We start from the raw sequence: 19,243 nt of genomic DNA on the forward strand, positions 1-19,243 counted from the left end.
GTAAAGAAAAGAGAAATATTGTAGTTTACATACCTACATACTATCAGCATAAAACTACCTTTTTTCAGAGAGTGTGCAGCTCCGGTGGTATGCTACCAATGTTGGACTTTTGGATGGTCTGTAGGGTGCTCCGGGTGGGCAGAGGGTATGCATTATGCCTGGGGGTATGTCACTGATGAATTTCCTGCCAGGCAGTATGTAGGTATTTAAAAAAAAAATTAATTTCACAATTTTGGGCAATATGTCCACCAATTTCAGCACCCTCAAAGTGTGATGTTCTCAGCAACGTGTGCGTACAGCACTAAGAGGTTTCATAAATAATGTGATATTGGGACAAATCTTTCTGGAAATATAAACAATGAGTTCGGAACTCGCGACGTCATTAATTCTCTCAAAAGAGACATTTGACCTGGGCTGGGGGTTCGAGGAATGAACATTTTAGGGACATGAGGTCCATCTTTCCATCAACCATAGGTGTCACCTGCATTAGTTAAAATTAGTTTCTTCAGTCAAAGATGGTTTCAATACTGTTAAAAGTTCAAAGTGAAAATGCTACAGAAACCTTCCAAAGAAAGGTGTTCAGAACTTTGCAAGGAGGTGCTTGGACCACAGGGATCAGGGTTTAAACTTAAGTTTGTGACAATTTTACAGCTTTATTTAAATAAGCTGCAGAGATTCTAATTGGTCAAACAAGTTATTCAAACTATCAGTCAAAGAATAGAAACACCTTTTCACTGAATTACCAAAATGTGGGTTTAAGAATTAGGTGGAGTGGGTCATTTGGCCCCTTGAGCCTGCTCTGCCATTCAATGAGATCATGGCTGATCTACCTCAACTCTATTTGCCTGCCCTTATCCCCATATCCCTCAATATCCAAAAATCTATCGATCTCAGTCTTGAATATACTCAATGAAAGCTTCCACAGCTCTCTGGGGTAGAGAATACCAAAGATTCACTACCCTCAGTGAAGAAATTTCTCAGTCCTAATGGCTGACCCCTTATTCTGAGACTGACCCCTGGTTCTAGACTCCCCAGCCAGAGGAAACATCCTCCCTGCAACTACCTTGTCAAATCCTGTAAATGTTGTGTTTCAACCTCTCATTCTCCTAAATTCTGCAGACAATTATCAACCTAGTCTACTCAACTTTTCCTCAAAGGACAATCCCCCATCCCTGGAATCAAGTCTGGTGAACCTCCTCTATGGCAGGTATATCCTTCCTACCAAAGTGGACAACTTCACATTTCTCCATATAATATTTCATTTGCCATGTTCTTGCCCACTCACTTAGCCTGTCTATATCCCCTTTGCATCACCCTCAACTTACATTCCACCTATTTTGTACCAGCAAACTTGGATATATTACATTTGGTCCCCTCATCCAATTCTCAATCCATGCTAGTATATTCATCATCATAGGCAGTCCCTTGAGACGAGGAGGACTTGCTTCCACACCAAAAAAAAGGATGCGTTCACAGGTGTATTACCCCCAATCCCATGAGCCCTAATTCTGTTTAATACCCTCACGTGGTACTTTATCGAATGCCTTCCGAAAATCTAAATACACATTCACTGGTTCCCCTTATCTATTCTGCTCGTTATAACCTAAAAAAAAAACTTAACAGATTCATCAAACACAATTGCCCCTTCATAAATCCACATTGACTCTGCCAAATCTTATGTTCTAAATGCCATTACCACATCCTTAATAATAGATTCAAACTAACTTACAAAAGAGAGGCAGGAAACAAGATTCCTGGTCCTCTGAAGACAGCAACACTAAAGCCAATAGGAGATAAGCTCAGATAGCAACCCACCAGTGTATACAAGGAATTGAGTGCTGGTCAACCACTCATCTACATTTGATCAAGCCATTCTCTCAATAGCATGATGTCATCACCATTGAAATGAAGCGCTCATCACTGGTGCAGGAAAATCCTCAAAACAATTTATTTACCAATGTAAAATATACAGACGCTACACATTAACGGTAGCGACGCAGCTGCAGTGTATTGCGCCTTCTCCATGAAGCACGACGAGAACCTCCAATAGTAAGGTGGTATTTGTGACCCTTGCCCAAACCACGACTCTTCTTGCCAGCAGATGTTAGCCCACGCATCTCTCTGTGCTTGTGCACAGGCTTCGTGATCCATTGGGTATCGGGATTGCGTCGGATAGCCTTGTGGAATGGGTCGATGAGAACAACCTCAAAGAACTTGTATGTGGCATCTTCACCCACCCAGTACGAGGCGAGAACTCTTAATCCTCCACAGTGACGACCAGCTCGCTCCTAAAGTAAAGAAAAAAACTAGAAGGGTTAACTGACCAAACTCTCAAATGTTAAACTTAAATACAGAGGTAGACTAAATTACATGATTTGAGTATTTAAAAATGAGCTCTGAAAACCATTTGGCCAAGTGGGCTATCCAGGACAGGTGCAAGAGCAAAATATTTGACTACAGCACAACCTAGCAGTAATTTGCACCTTTTGAACAATACCTTCAGACTGACACCAGCTTCAAACAACACAGCAACTTTCACACATGCCAAGTTCAATTTTAAAAAGGACAATTCAGAGACAAGTCACAAACCTACTATATCTGGGTTGGGGAATCAGAAGACAATACAAATTATTCCACATTAGATTACACTAGCTATTTTGCTAAAATGGACATGTCTACCAGTAGAAATATATCTGAAGTATACTCTATTTAGACAGTGCTCTGCAGGTTATATCAGTTCCCAAACTGAAAAAGTAGATTTCCTTGAAAAATGAAGCTGCCAGTCAGGTGTAAGATGGCTCCATTCTAAAAGGTAAGGGTGAAAATTTCTACATTGGAAGTGAACTCAAAACATATCTTTTTTTTTAAATAAAAGAGGAAGGTGAAAGCGAGCCTAGAAGTCAAGATTTGGGGCTAGTTAGGTTAGTCACAGTATGACTTTAGCATTGGGGCAAATTGAATTCTGTTTTGCACCACATTGGTTGGATCTGACCAACTGCTCCAAAAAGTTGGGATAGCTTTTGCTCGAACATATTAGGTCTCAAATTGCAGGGTCGGCAAGGTAATTAATTTTCTATCTGTGGAAGGTCCAGGAAAACCCATACTGCAAGCAATGTTGAAGTATTATGCATTCACTATCTTCTGTATATATTACAGCAGTGTTGTGAAATGGGCACCTCTTTCTCTTCTAGGGGCCATCAATATTTACTGGGGCCATTACCCACTCCAGAGACTGAGGGAGTGCTGCACTGTCTGAAACATGAAACCGAAGCCTTGCTTGCTTTCAGGTTGGCGTAAAAGTTCCCAGGGCACCAGTTCAAAGAGCAGGAGAGCAATCTTGTGTGTGGCCAATCCCTCAATCCACAGCACTATAACAGATTATCTGGTCATTATTACACTGCTGTTTGTGGGAGCTTACAGTGTGCAAATTGGCTGTTGTGTCCCCTACATTACAACAGTGACTACACTTCAAAAATAATGTCATTGGCTCTAACGCACTTGGGACGCCTGGAAGTCATGAAAGACGCTATATAAATGCAAGTCTTTTCTCATCACAATAAGCACATCCCAGAATGTGTGTTAAGATTCTGTTTCCCTCAGACATCTCCTTCCGTTCAGCAGCATTGATCGTTCCTGTATGTGCACCCTGTGCCTTACACATGGAAGTGTATCTGCACTCAATGTTTAAATCCTACAATGCCATAACCAGGAGACGTATAGGCCAATGTTTCAGTAGGGTGAGTGAACTGACTACACCCTAGTGCGACAAGGTCATACAACAATTGTTATTTTACAAACAGAAAGTCACGGTAAAGAGCAATAGTTATAATCAAATCTCACTGCAATCCCAACTAATTTCAGTTCCATCCTCAAATAAAAATGTCTCACGAACTCCATCAGTGGACTTATAACAATTTATCTGCCTTGAATGCATCTTGTGACCTGTAGGCTTAGTTGCCACTCAAACAGGAAATCCACCCAACCAGTCTCATACCATATCTTGGACCAAAGTGAACAGTTTAACTTTGCTTATCTGGGTCCTCTACAGAACAGACAGAAGAGCTGCCAATTAAATGGTTTACTACTCCACCCCAGTGCACACCCCTAGAAACTATCACCTGCCACACCCAAAATGAATGGGACCACATTGGCACGAGTGAGCTCGCTCGCTGTCTTAATTCAAAATGGTACTTGAGTAGCAACTTCGCACAAACTGATCCGTCCAACTATGAAACAATTTAGTTACTGGTAATTTTAATTCTGTGGAAGCTATACCTCAAAAAGTATTAATAATAAAACATACCAAAGTCCTTTCAATAGAACAATGGTCAAAACCACCAAGACTTTTTGGCTCCCATTACACATCAAGAAATGACTCAGAGCAACACCACTGGAGGCACCCATTCAATGAGAACAGCTTTGGCCAGCAATCTTGCTCTGATCAAAAAACAGCTTTACACAGACTTACATTGATAGAGCATCTTACATGACCTCAGTACACCCCACAGCACTTTACAGCCAACCGAGTACTTTTGAAGTGGTCACTACTGTAATCATCTTGCTACCACTCAAAGTGAGTTCTTTGGTGACTGAACAGTCGAATACAGGAATTACAGTCTCTGTTACAGGTGGGACAGTCGGTGAAGGAAAGGGTGGGTGGTCTGGTTTGTTGAACACTCCTTCCGGATGCTCTTCCTCCACTTAGGGCGGTCTTTGGCCAGGGACTCCCAGGTGTCGGTGGGGCAACTATTGTAATACATGAAATGCAGCCACCAATTTGTGCACAGCAAGCTTCCGCAAACAACTTGATAATGACCAGATAATCTGTTTGTGAGGGATAAATACTGGCCAATGAAAACATCCCTGCTCTTCAATTTAGTGCCATAGGATCTTTTACGTCCACTTAGGAGAGCAGACGTCTAACATCTCGCCCGAAAGACTGCATTGCCGACAGTGCATCACTCCCTCAGTACTGCACTAGAGTATCAGCCTAGATTTCTGTGTTGAAGTCTCTGCACGGGACTTGAACGAACAACCTTTACAACTCAAGAAGCAAGAGTGCCAACAACGGAGCTACAGCAGACACTATAGCTATGGCGGACAGCGAGTTTAGCGTGTTGTGCTTTGATTAAACACCATACCTCAGCAACAGATTGAAGGCTACGTGCAAACTTCAGCTGATTGACACCATGATGCACTGGTTTACCATAGGTCGCACCCTTGGGAACGGGACGTTTGCGGCCACCACGACGAACTCGCACACGATAGATAACGTAACCTGTGAAGATCAAGAGATCAGCCGGTATGTTTCACAAAATGAATGAAGCAACTTGACAAGAGCCACCAATACCAACACATGGCTATTACCCACTTCTGTTCTTGAGCATCCATCATCAAAATGTTAAGCAGTTTATTTCTGCACATATATGTTAATATGTCCCGATTCAGAAGATGCTAGATTAAGGGTTAACAGCACCATAAAAAATGAGAACAAGTGGCCCAGAAGCAGAGTGCATAAAGGAATTGTGGACAATTCCATCTCGCTGTCATGCACCAACATGCTGCATTACAGTACCCCCGTGGCATTCTGCAAAATCCAACTTGGCTCAAAAAGTACTCGTACCATACATTCAACAGTGCACAATGAGGCGATTAACTGCCCTAATGCAATTATAAGTTACAAAATTAAATTTGCAACTAGATATCTCATGAAGTGTTTTATAGCTCAATAAATGACAAATTTAGTTTTATCGAAAATCAGTCAGAAACTCAGTTTAAATTATTAAGATATTGGCCAGAAAAAGCAGCAAACCTGAGGACTGGGGGAAATTTTGAATTCAACAGGAGGACAGAGGGTTTAGTTAGGAAGGGGAAAATAGAGTACGAGAGGAAGCTTGCCAGGAACATAAAAACCGACTGCAAAAGCTTCTATAGATATGTGAAGAGAAAAAAATTAGTGAAGACAAAAGTAGGCCCCTTGCATTCAGATTTCAGGTAAATTTATAATGGGGAACAAAAAAATGGCAGACTAGTTGAACAAATACTTTGGTTCTATCTTCACGAAGGAAGACACAAATAACCCCCGGGAAGTTCTAGGGGACCGAGGGTCTAGTGAGGAGGAGGAACTGAAGGATACCCTTATTAGGCAGGAAATTGTGATAGGGAAATTGATGGGATTGAAGGCCAATAAATCACTGGGGCCCAATAGTCTGCATCCCAGAGTACTTAAGGAAGTGGCCATAGAAATAGTGGATGCATTGGTGATCATTTTCCAACAGTCTATCAACTCTGGATCAGTTCCTATGGACTAGAGGGTAGCTAATGTAACACCACTTTTTAAAAAAAAAAGGGAGGGAGAAAATAGGTAATTATAGACTGCTTAGCCTGACATTAGTGGGGAAAATTTTGGAATCAATTATTAAAGATGAAATAGCAGCACATTTGGAAAGCAGTGACAGGATGGACCAAGTCAGCATGGATTTATGAAAGGGAAATCATGCTTGACAAATCTTCTGGAATTTTGTGAGGATGTAACTAGTAGAGTGGACAAGGGAGAACCAGTGGATGTGGTGTATTTGGACTTTCAAAAAGCTTTTGACAAGGTCCCATACAAAAGAGATTGGTGTGCAAAAATCAAAGCACATGGTCTTGGGGGTAATGTACTGGCATGGATAGAGAACTGGTTGGCAGACAGGAAGTAGAGTCGGGATAAACGGGTCCTTTTCAGAATGGCGGGCAGTGACTAGTGGGGTGCCACAGGGCTCTGTGCTGGGACCACAGTTCTTTACAATATACATTAATGATTTAGATGAAGGAATTGAGTGCAATATCTCCAAGTTTGCAGATGATACTAAACTGGGTGGCAGTATGAGCTGTGAGGAGGACGCCAAGAGGCTGCAGGGTGACTTGGACAGGTTAGGTGAATGGGCAAATGCATGGCAGATGCAGTATAATGTGAATAAACGTGAGGTTATCCACTTTGCGGGCAAAAACACAAAGGCAAATTATCTGAATAGCAGATTAGGAAAAGGAGGTGCAACGAGACCTGGGTGTCATGGTTCATCAGTCATTGAAAGTTGGCATGCAGGTACAGCAGACAGTGAAGGCAGCAAATGATATGTTGGCCTTCATAGCTAGGGGATTTGCATATAGGAACAGGAAGGTCTTATTGCAGTTGTACAAGTACTTGGTGAGGCCTCACCTGGAATATTGTGTTCAGTTTTGGTCTCCTAAATCTGAGGAAGGACGTTTGAGGGAGTGCAGCGAAGGTTCACCAGACTGATTCCTAGGATGGCTGGACTGACATAAGGGGAGAGACTGGATCGACTGGGCCTTTATACACTGGAGTTTAGAAGGATGAGGGGGGGATTTCATAGAATCATAAGATTCTGACAGGACTGGACAGGTTAGACGCAGGAAGAATGTTCCCGATGTTGGGGAAGTCCAGAACCAGGTGACACAGTCTAAGGGTAAAGAATAAGCCATTTAGGACTGATGAGGAGAAACTTCTTCACTCAAGAGTTGTTAACCTGTGGAATTCCCTACCAGAGTTATTGATGCCAGTTCATTGGATATATTCAAGAGGGAGTTCGATATGGCCCTTATGGCTAAAGGAATCAAGGGGTATGGAGAGAAAGCAGGAAAGGGGTACCGAGGGAATGATCAGCCATAATCTTATTGAATGGTGGTGCAGGCTCAAAGGGCCGAATGGCCTTATCCTGTATCTACTTTCTATGTGTGACATGTGCCCTCTCCACCAAACATCACTCATCAACAGTAACAGAACATTTGGCCCAGGCTTCTCAGTCGAGCACCCAAACATCCTCATCAAAGCAATTGTTATTGCCTCTGGCAGATTCCACCAAGTACGAACGCATCACCAATGTGCTGTCTCCTTTTTTGTTCGACTTACAAACCATCATCTAGTTTACAGACCCAGAATGTGACGAGCCAGGATCCGGTGAATGCTCAGAGAACTGAAGCTCCGTAGCCTCCCTCCCTGGCCTTACCTTGCTTGGCTTTGTAGCCCAGTCTGCGAGCCTTGTCGGGCCTGGTGGGCCGGGGAGCTCGGTGCAAAGCCGAGAGTTGGCGGTACTGCCAGCAGCGGACTCGCAGCAAGAATCGCATCACATCCGACTGCTTCTTCCGCCACAGTTCCTGCATGTACTTGTAGGCTCCCATCCTGGGTCAGTCTGCAGACAGAGCACATTAAACATTAGCAAAGGCCCCAAGCACCGACCCTGGACACAGCGCGGCCTCTCCCCCAGCCGGTGTTTGAGTAATGCACCGCCAGCTGCCTTCCCCCGGCCCGCCGCCATTCAGCCGCTGACTGTGGATCAGGCCCAGCCGCCCCCCCGCCGCAGTGCCGCGCCTCTCCGGTGACTTTCGGCACCAATACCAGGGTGGCCGTGGCCGCGGGGCAGCGCACATCACAACCCGAGCGGTGGGCGGGCCCGATGGGTGAAGCGGGCGCAGGATGGCGCAGGATGGAGCCACGCATACAGCGAGCGCTCTAAATCCCTCACCTAATGATGGCTCGCCAGCCGGAAAAGACAGAAGCCGGCCCCCACCCTGCTTTATCAACGCGCGTACGTCACTTCCGCCAGGACCTGCGGCCGGCGGCCGGCAGGGGGCGCGGTGAAGGCTCAGTCAGAAGAGGAGGGCGCGCTGTCAGCAGAGCTATCTCCCAGTGCAATATTCAGAATGAACTGCAGCAGTTTGCCATCTGTCCCGTAGATCGCACCTTCCACCCCGTGTGAGAGGAGAGCCACCATACAGGAATCAACAGCACGGTGTGTGTGCGCACTAAGTCCCTGTGCAGCAGAGCAGGTCTCCAGTCGTCCTGGTTAATCCTTGCCACTGGAAAAGACCTAGCTCTGACAAGCCCATGTGGTGGCTGATGTGCAACGGTCACCACGCGTTAAAAAAATCCACGCACAGGCATCTTCCGCCCCTCAATTGGAGTTCAGGACCGGAACATCGGGTCCTTCATTGAAACATCTGTGAACCCTTGTGGAAGCAAGTCATCCTCGTTCGAGGGGCCGCCTATGATGATTAAGAATAAGCTGTCAGCAGGGTGCCTTCCACTAGTTTCGGAGCGGCGGGGACCATCAGCAGGTTGGGACCAGCAAAGGAGCATACCATTTCAAGGTACCACGTGCTGGGGAGCGACGGCTGTGAACAGGGCGACTGTGAAGAGGCCATCACCAAGGTTCAGGTCGGTGATTGGAGCGTGGGCAGGTACAGCAGGAGCGGCGAGGTCGGGGCGCAGGAGTGGCGAGTGATCATGGAGCGACGTGATTGGGGCCCAGGAGATGCGAGAGTTTGAGACCCAGAAGAGGCGAGGGCCCTGGGAAGCACGGGCCAGCCCATACTGCTTTATGTGTGCGCGCTAGGTCCGTGCAGCAGAGCTAGTCTCCAGTCGTCCTGGTTAATCCTTGCCACTGGACCAAGACCTAGCTCTGTCAAGCCCGTGTGGTGGCTGGTGTGCAACGGTCACCACACGTTAAAAAAAAAATCCACGCACAGGCAGCTTCCACCCTTCAAATGTAATTAGGTCCTTCATTGAAACACCTGTGAGCTCATCCCTTTTTGGCGTGGATGCAAGTCATCCTCGATACGAGGGACCGTCTATGATGATGATCCCCCAGTGCAGCAAGAGTGAGCTGTCAGCAGAGCCACGTGTAACAGAGGGAGAAAAAAGAAAGACTTGCATATATATAGCGCCTTTCACGACCTCAGGATGTCCCAAAGCACTTTACAGCCAATGAAGTACTTTTGAAGCATAGTCACTGTTGTTATATAGGAAAGGCAGCAGCCAATTTGCGCACAGCAAGCTCCCACAAACACAATATGATGATGACCAGTAATCTGTTCTAGTGATGTTGATTGAGGGATAAATATTGGTCAGGACACTAGGGATAACTCTCCTGCTCTTCTTCGAATTAGTGCCATGGGATCTTTACCATCCAGCTGAGAGAGCAGACGGGGCCTCTGTAAGATTCCAAAATTCGTGGAAATCTCACTGGACTCACTGAAAAGGAAATTCGATTTGGACCAATTAAACAGAAAGTTTGGGATCCTAAAATGCATATGGAAGAAATTTACGAGTCTTAACCAAGTTTGGGATTTTAAAAGGCATGTTTGGGCCAGTGGGGAAAAGCTGCAGAGACAGAGAGGTGGGATCAACCTTTCCTTTTAAAATTTGGATATTGTAGCTAATCAGTTTGTCTGGGAGAGCTGTTTAACTATAGTCAGGCTCCCAGAAAACATTAGCATTTAAACAATCGACCACCGAATAAACATTATCCACCCCACCCACAGGTCCCAAATATCACATACATATTCCAACACCTTTTCGACATGCATAGAAATATCTGGCTCAGCCCAGACTTCCCGAAACCAAAGCAGTACTATTACAATGGACATAAATAAGGAGTATCGCGATCCCAAAGTCTATCAACGTCAGATTAAAACATTAAATCAAGTTTCAGTTAGCTAGCTCGCCAAAACTTATACAAAGAAAATCATTTAAAATCAATGGGCAGCAAAACTTAAACAAAAGAAACATTAGATTTGGCGCGAAGATTAAGCAGCCTCTCAGAGTATAACTGAGGGCCTATCGCACTAAAAGAAAACTTCTTCTGACCATCACTTTGGAACAAGATCAAGATCGAGAGCACACGGTGAGAAAATACAGGAAGAAACATCGCGACATCGGAGAAAAGAACTTCAAAACCGAATCAGTGGAACATCAATACCAACTGACTTGCTAACAGCCATCAACCGGACCACCACGACCGACGAAACCAACCAGGAAAATCAAACACCAAGAAAACCGGGGTCCACGCATGTTTTCCACTCTACAATTTGTGCCTAGTCTATCCAGCGGGTAAAAATTACCTAAAGAACTTAAAACCCTGTTGCTAACAAAGGAAATTGGGTACTCACCAGAGATAAATCCAAAACATGTCTAACCGCATCAGCGGACTCGCCCCAACTGGCTTCAATACGCAGCAGAGGTCTTCTACCACGTCCGGGGTACGGCAAGGCAAACCAGCTATAACCAAAGAACCCCGAAACCGCGAAGCAGTCCTAGCTGTCAAGAAAGGATCTGGTGAGCATGAATTCCTGGAGCCCTAGAGTTTGACCTAGTTAGAGAGTAAGTGGGAGGTGGGAGGTATTCCTGTTGTGTTTATTACCTGTAATAAAGTAGTCCCCATTGTTTAGAACCTTTTTGTAAGATTTTACAGTTTTATTGGAGTGTGTTTGTGTTATTTGCTTTCTTGAATATAACCCAAACCTTCTTTGTACAAAACAGTTGTCTGCTGTACTTTATCATACCCTGATTAATAAATCCAAGGTCAAGAACCAGGGAGTGGGAGCGACTCGCAACCGCTCTGGTCAGGAAGGCAAGCTGACAGACCCACCACCCCCTACACCTCGGTTTAACATCTCATCCAAAAGACCACACTGCCAGCAGTGCAGCACTCCCTCGGTACTGCACCGGAGTGTCAGCCTAGATATTTGTGTACAAGTCTGGAGTGGGAACCAACAACCTTCATAACTTAGAGGCAAGGGTGCTACCAACTGAGCCATGATTTTGAGCCTCTATAATGATTCTCATCATAAACTCATTTAAAGCAAGCGAGCTGTCTTTACTAAAGGAGTACATTAAAAGAGCTCAGATTTTTAAACGGTCTGCCCCTTTACTCCTCTGGCACCTTCTCCTTCTTTGAGCATCTCACCTTGTTTCGTCCCTCTCGCCTCTCATTTAAAATCCTTGTTCTCTACCAACCACCGAAGTATCATAAACATCTTCACTACTCCCCTCCCTCAGCCTCTGCACCGAGCGACTGCTCATCCTCAGTGATTTCACCCTCTATCTCAATTTATCATGCTCTTTCTCCTGAGTTCACTGACCTACTATTCTCCCTTAACCTCTCCCTCCATATAACCTCACTTACACTTATTCACGGCCACCTCCTTGACTTTGCCACCTCATTTGGCCTCGCTACTCCAATTGTGTCAATCACAGATAAGGTCATCTCTGATCACTTCCTTGTATCGCTCTCAACCCACATCCCCCTTGCCCCTCCCAACACTACTTCCCCCCTGGAAAAAACTCTCTCTCAATTCACTTACAACTGCACTTTCACAATCCCAACTGTCCAGCCTTTGGCCCTCCATTCATCACAATATTTCTGTAGCTACCGATCTACTCAACCACACCCTCATCACCACCTTTGATGCCCTAGTCACTATTAAAATGATTACTCCTTCTCACCCTGGCCTTTTCCCATGGTACGGACCTCATCTTCGCTCCCTGGAGTCCAGGGGACGCAGACTTGAATGGAGATAAGGGCAACTGGTTTAGCCATTCAGCGTCAGATCTGTCTGGACCACATAAAGCATTATCGGGTCCTGCTGTCGCCTGCCAAAACTGCTCACTATTCCAGAGTCATTCTGGAATGCAAAGATAACCGCAGCTTCTATTCTCTACTGTAAACCGTCTTCTTAAACCCCTCTCGCCTGTCTCCTCTACCCTCACCTCCAACAAGAAGTGCAAGGAGATCATGGACTATTTTGTGTCTAAGATTGAGACCATCCGATCAGCTGCATCTGCCATTTCCCTTCCTTCCCCTAGCCCACCGGGCCAAACTTCCTCTCAGGTTTCCCCCTACCCTAGCCCTGACCTCGCATCTTTCTCCAGTTTCTTGACCGTCCATGAGACCCACTTCCTGCTCTCTTGACCCTATTCCCACTAAACTGCTGACCACCCAACTTCCTTTTCTGGCTCCCATGTTAGCAGATATTGTTAACGGTTCTCTCTCAGGTACTGTCCCCCTCTCCCTCAAATCTGGCATCATCACCCCTCTCCTCAAAAAAAACGACCCCACTGTGGTTGCAAGCCACTGCCACATCTCCAACCTGCCTTTCCTCTCCAAAGTCCTTGAACATGTTGTTGCCCATCTTTCCCGAAACTCCATGTTTGAATCCCTCCAATCAGGTTTCCAGCCCTGCCAATGTATTGAAGTGACATCCTTTGTGACTATGATAATTAGGACAGGTGATAAAGGTTAAACAATCCCTCATCCTCCTTGACTTGTCTGTAGACATTGATATGGTTGACCACTCCATCTTCCTTCACCGTCTCTCCACCATTGTCCAGCTGGGTGGGACTGCACTTATCTGGTTCCATTCCTAACTATCTAATCGTAGCCAGAGAATCACCTGCAATAGCTTCTCTTCTCGTTCCTGCATCATTACCTCTGGTGTCTCCCAAGGATCTATCTTTGACCCTCTCCTGTTTCTCATCTGCATGCTATCCCTTGGCGACATCATCTGAAAAGCACAACGTTGGTTTCTACATGTACGCTGACGACATCCAGCTCTACCTCAATCACCACTTCTCTCAACCCCTTCATGGTCTCTAAATGGTCAGACTACTTGTCCAACTGGATGAGCAGAAAGTTTGTCCAATAAAATAATGGGAAGAACGAAGCCATAGTCTTTGGTCCCCACCACAAACTGCGATCCTAACCACTGACTCCATCCCTCTCCCTAGCATCTGTCTGAGGCTGAACCAGACTGTTCACAACCTAGGTGTCATATTTGACACGACATAACTAAAACCACCTATTTTCACCTCTGTAACATTGCCCATCTCCACCCCTGCCTCAGCTCATCTGCTGCTGAAACCCTTATCCATGCCTTTGTTACCGCTAGACTTGACTATTCCAACGCACTCCTGACTGGCCTCCCACATTCTACCCTATGTATACTTGAGATCATCCAAAACACGGCTGCCCGTGTCCTAACTTGCACCAAGTCCTGCTCACCCATCACTCCTCTGCTCACTGACCTACATTGGCTCCCGGTTAAGCAACGCCTCAATTTTACAATTCTCATCTTGTTTTCAAATCCCTCAATGGCCTCGCTCCTCCCCATCTCTGTAATCTCCTTCAGCCCCACAACCCCCCCACCCCCCAGATGTCTGCGCTCGTCTAATTCTGCCTTCTTGAGCATCCCTGATTATAATCGCTCAACCATTGGTGGCCGTGCCTTCAGCTACCAGGCCCTAAGCTCTGGAATTCCCTCCCTAAATCTTTCTGCCTCTTTACCTTTCTTTCCTCCTTCAAGAAGTTCCTTAAAACCTACCTCTTTGATCAATCTTTTGGTCACCTGTCCTAATTTCTCCTTATGTGGTTCGGTGTCAAATTTTTGTCTTATAGTTCTCCTATGAAGCGCCTTGGGATTTTTTACTACGTTAAAGACGCTGTATAAATACAATTTGTTATTATTGTTGTAAAGTAGAAATGCAATGGAGACTCTTTTCAATTCGGATGAATCTAAACAATGAGGAGAATAGCAACAGGCTTCAGCAGGACATAGTCTGATGAAATGGGAAGACACAACGCAGAGAAGTGTGAAGTGATACATTTTGGTCGGCAGCATGAGGACAGGCAATATATACTAAATTGTACAATTTTAATAGGGGTGCGGGAAAAGAGAGACCTGGGGGTGGATGTACTCAAATCTTTGAACATGGCAGGACAAGTTGAAAAGGCATATGGATTCCTTGGCTTTATTAATAGAGGAAGAGAATACAAAAGCAAGGAAGTTATGCAAGTTATGGGCTCATGGGATTGGGGGTAATATATTGGCATGGATAGAAGATTCATTAACGGAAAAAAAACAGTGAGTAGGGATAAGCAGGTCATTTTCAGGTTGGCAGGCTGTAACTAGTGGGGTGCCACAAGGATCAGTGCTTGGGCCTCAGCTATTTACAATCTATATCAATGACTTTGATGAAGGGACTGAGTGTAATGTATCCAAGTTTGCTGATGATACAAAGCTACGTGTGAAAGTGAGCTGTGAGGAAGGCACAAAGAACCTGCAAAGTGGACAATCAGGTGGCAGATGGAGTACAATGTGGAAAAATTTGAGGATATTCACTTTGGTAGGAAGAATAGAAAAACAGAATGGGGGAGAAATTGCTTGGAACCCCATTTGGGGCGATAACTTTTGAGGGAGCGCAAAAGTATCGTCAGGCACTACCCAATTCCAGCAGATGCAAACTTCTGGCTTAGCGCCCCTGGAGGGAGGTTGAGCGCTAAATCAAGCGTTACCACTTCCCTTGAAATGTTGAACCATGCAGGAGGGGCGGTAGCAGTGCACAATGTCCCGTGCAGCGCTGCCGGGATCAGAGGCTCCTTCCCTCCTTAAAAGGAAGGGCCGTCGCTGCAAGCTTTACATTAAATATACTTCCATGGTGGCCGATGGTAGCAGAGAGTGCAGCGCTGATCGATTGTGGCCGAAGAAAAGGAAGACAAAAATGCTCAGAGGGTTGTTGCAAGAGTTTTCACTTACCTTAGCTGCGAGCCCTTGAAATACCGCTCCCCAAGCAGCCGGCCTACCTTACAATGCCTCCTGCAGCTGCCAGTGTTGCTGCTCGGGGCTGCAGGGGGCAAAAACGAAGTTCGGATCTGGGGCGCTGCGCAACCGGATAACGTCACGATCTCCAGGCGCAGGATATCGTGGTGCTAGGGGCTACAGTCGCTGCAAACCACCACGGCAAGTTCACGGTGTTGGTACTCTCGCTGTGCCCGGTCGCAGAACCGGTAATCACCGTTATCGCCGCCCGGAGGCACTAACGGGAGGCACAAAGAAGGCCAATTTTTTTAAATGGTGAGAAACTATTACATGTTGATGTTCAGAGAGATTTAGGTGCGTTTAGGTGATCTCACCGAAACATATAGAGGGGGAAATTGTGTCGAGCCCATTTGGGGGCGCTAACAGCCACGAAGCGGGAGTTCCTGCGCCAGGTCAGGAAGTCCCGCCATGCTCGCGATATTAAGGTTACCACCCCCAAGATGAAGTGGAGCGCAAAATAATACACTCCACTTCCTCCATGTGGTGCGAGCAGGGCGGAAGCACACAAGAGAGTTACAACGCTCTGCGCTGGGACACCGAGCGCTGCCACATCGATGGGGCCTGCCCCTTCATTAAGTTGTACACACCTCCAATCTCACCTCATTCTGCCATACCAACCTCATAACCTGCTACTGCAGTTTCATCTCACATTCCTGCACTGCCTCATCTCACACTCCTACACTGCCTCATCTCACACTCCTACACTGCCTCGTCTCACACTCCTGAACTGCCTTGTCTCACTCCTGCAGTGCCTTATCTCACTCCTGCAGTGCCTTGTCTCACTCCTGCAGTGCCTTGTCTCACTCCTGCAGTGCCTCGTCTCACATTCCTGTACTGCCTCATCTCACATTCCTGCACTGCCTCATCTCACACTCCTACACTGCCTTGTCTCACTCCTGCAGTGCCTCGTCTCACATTCCTGTACTGCCTCGTCTCACACTCCTGCACTGCCTTGTCTCACTCCTGCAGTGCCTCGTCTCACATTCCTGTACTGCCTCGTCTCACACTCCTGCACTGCCTCATCTCACATTCCTGCACTGCCTCATCTCACACTCCTACACTGCCTTGTCTCACTCCTGCAGTGCCTCGTCTCACATTCCTGCACTGCCTCGTCTCACACTCCTGCATTGCCTCGTCTCACTCCTGCACTGCCTCGTCTCACACTCCTGCACTGCCTCGTCTCACACTCCTACACTGCCTCATCTCACTCCTGCACTTCCTCGTCTCACTCCTACTCTGCCTCGTTTCACTCCTGCACTGCCTCATCTCACTCCTGCACTGCCTCATCTCACTCCTGCACTGCCTCGTCTCACACTCCTGCACTGCCTCGTCTCATTCCTGCAGTGCCTCGTCTCACACTCCTGCACTACCTCGTCTCACTCCTGCACTGCCTCATCTCACACTCCTGCACTGCCTCGTCTCACACTCCTGCACTGCCTCGTCTCACACTCCTGCACTGCCTCGTCTCACACTTCTGCACTGCCTCATTTCACACTCCTGCACTGCCTAGTCTCACTCCTGCACTGCCTCGTCTCACACTCCTGCACTGCCTCGTCTCACTCCTGCACTGCCTCGTCTCACTCCTGCACTGCCTCGTCTCACACTCCTGCACTGCCTCGTCTCACTGCTGCACTGCCTCATCTCACTCTTGCACTGCCTCCTCTCACACTCCTGCACTGCCTCAGCTCACACTCCTGCACTGCCTCATCTCACTCATGCACTGCCTCGTCTCACACTCCTGCACTGCCTCATCTCACACTCCTGCACTGCCTCGTCTTACTCCTGCACTGCCTCGTCTCACACTCCTGCCCTGCCTCGTCTCACACTCCTGCACTGCCTCATCTCACACTCCTGCACTGCCTCATCTCACACTCCTGCACTGCCTCGTCTCACTCATGCACTGCCTCGTCTCACTCCTGCACTGCCTCGTCTCACATTCCTGCACTGCCTCATCTCACTCCTGCACTGCCTCGTCTCACACTCCTGCACTGCCTCATCTCACACTCCTGCACTGCCTCATCTCACACTCCTACACTGCCTCGTCTCACTCCTGCACTGCCTCATCTCACACTCCTGCACTGCCTCGTCTCACATTCCTGCACTGCCTCATGTCACTCCTGCACTGCCTCGTCTCACACTCCTGCACTGCTTCATCTTACTCCTGCACTGCCTCATGTCACTCCTGCACTGCCTCATCTCATACTCCTGCACTGCCTCGTCTCACTCCTGCACTGCCTCGTCGTACTCATGCACTGCCTCGTCTCACTCATGCACTGCCTCGTCTCACTCATGCACTGCCTCGTCTCACACCCCTACACTGCCTCATCTCACACTCCTGCACTGCCTCATCTCACTCCTGCACTGCCTCATCTCACTCCTGCCCTGCCTCGTCTCACACTCCTGCACTGCCTCGTCTCACTCCTGCACTGCCTCGTCTCACATTCCTGCACTGCCTCGTCTCACTCCTGCACTGCCTCGTCTCACACTCCTGCACTGCCTCGTCTCACTCCTGCACTGCCTCGTCTCACATTCCTGCACTGCCTCGTCTCACTCCTGCACTGCCTCGTCTCACACTTCTGCACTGCCTCGTCTCACACTCCTGCACTGCCTCGTCTCACACTCCTGCACTGCCTCGTCTCACACTCCTGCACTGCCTCATCTCACTCCTGCACTGCCTCGTCTCACACTCCTGCACTGCCTCATCTCACACTCCTGCACTGCCTCGTCTCACCCCTGCACTGCCTCATCTCACACTCCTGCATTGCCTCGTCTCACTCCTGCACTGTCTCGTCTCACTCCTGCACTGCCTCGTCTCACTCCTGCACTGCCTCGTCTCAGATTCCTGCACTGCCTCATCTCACTCCTGCACTGCCTCATCTCACACTCCTGCACTGCCTCATCTCACACTCCTACACTCCCTCGTCTCACTCCTGCACTGCCTCGTCTCACTCCTGCACTGCCTCATCTCACACTCCTACACTGCCTCGTCTCACACTCCTGCACTGCCTCATCTCACACTCCTACACTGCCTCGTCTCACTCCTGCACTGCCTCGTCTCACTCCTGCACTGCCTCGTCTCACTCCTGCACTGCCTCGTCTCAGATTCCTGCACTGCCTCGTCTCACTCCTGCACTGCCTCGTCTCACACTCTTTCACTGCCTCGTCTCACTCCTGCACTGCCTCATCTCACACTCCTGCACTGCCTCGTCTCACATTCCTGTACTGCCTCGTCTCACACTCCTGCACTACCTCGTCTCACACTCCTGCACTGCCTCGTCTCACACTCCTGCACTACCTCGTCTCACACTCCTGCATTGCCTCGTCTCACTCCTGCACTGCCTCATGTCACTCCTGCACTGCCTCATCTCACACTCCTACACTGCCTCGTCTCACTCCTGCTGTGCCTCGTCTCACACTCCTGCACTGCCTCGTCTCACTCCTGCACTGCCTCATCTCACACTCCTGCACTGCCTCGTCTCACACTCCTGCACTGCCTCGTCTCACACTTCTGCACTGCCTCATTTCACACTCCTGCACTGCCTAGTCTCACTCCTGCACTGCCTCGTCTCACACTCCTGCACTGCCTCGTCTCACTCCTGCACTGCCTCGTCTCACTCCTGCACTGCCTCGTCTCACACTCCTGCACTGCCTCGTCTCACTCCTGCACTGCCTCATCTCACTCTTGCACTGCCTCCTCTCACACTCCTGCACTGCCTCAGCTCACACTCCTGCACTGCCTCATCTCACTCATGCACTGCCTCGTCTCACACTCCTGCACTGCCTCATCTCACACTCCTGCACTGCCTCG

The 19,243-nt window shown here is 47.8% G+C and overlaps 1 protein-coding gene across 1 annotated transcript; it reads right to left on the minus strand.

The window, feature by feature from the left end:
* Positions 1 to 1,924: 1,924 nt before the first annotated feature.
* On the minus strand, positions 1,925 to 8,607 carry rpl15 (ribosomal protein L15). The gene is made up of 4 exons (XM_070880890.1): positions 8,526 to 8,607; positions 8,010 to 8,192; positions 5,142 to 5,278; positions 1,925 to 2,288 (listed from the first exon to the last, which is right to left on the minus strand). Exons 2-4 carry the CDS (start codon positions 8,179 to 8,181, stop codon positions 1,983 to 1,985), a joined length of 615 nt encoding a protein of 204 aa, XP_070736991.1. The 5' UTR covers positions 8,182 to 8,192; positions 8,526 to 8,607; the 3' UTR covers positions 1,925 to 1,982.
* Between the last annotated feature and the right edge of the window lie 10,636 nt (positions 8,608 to 19,243).

Source organism: Pristiophorus japonicus, chromosome 5 (assembly GCF_044704955.1).
Source record: "Pristiophorus japonicus isolate sPriJap1 chromosome 5, sPriJap1.hap1, whole genome shotgun sequence".
Taxonomy (NCBI): Eukaryota; Metazoa; Chordata; class Chondrichthyes; family Pristiophoridae; genus Pristiophorus; species Pristiophorus japonicus.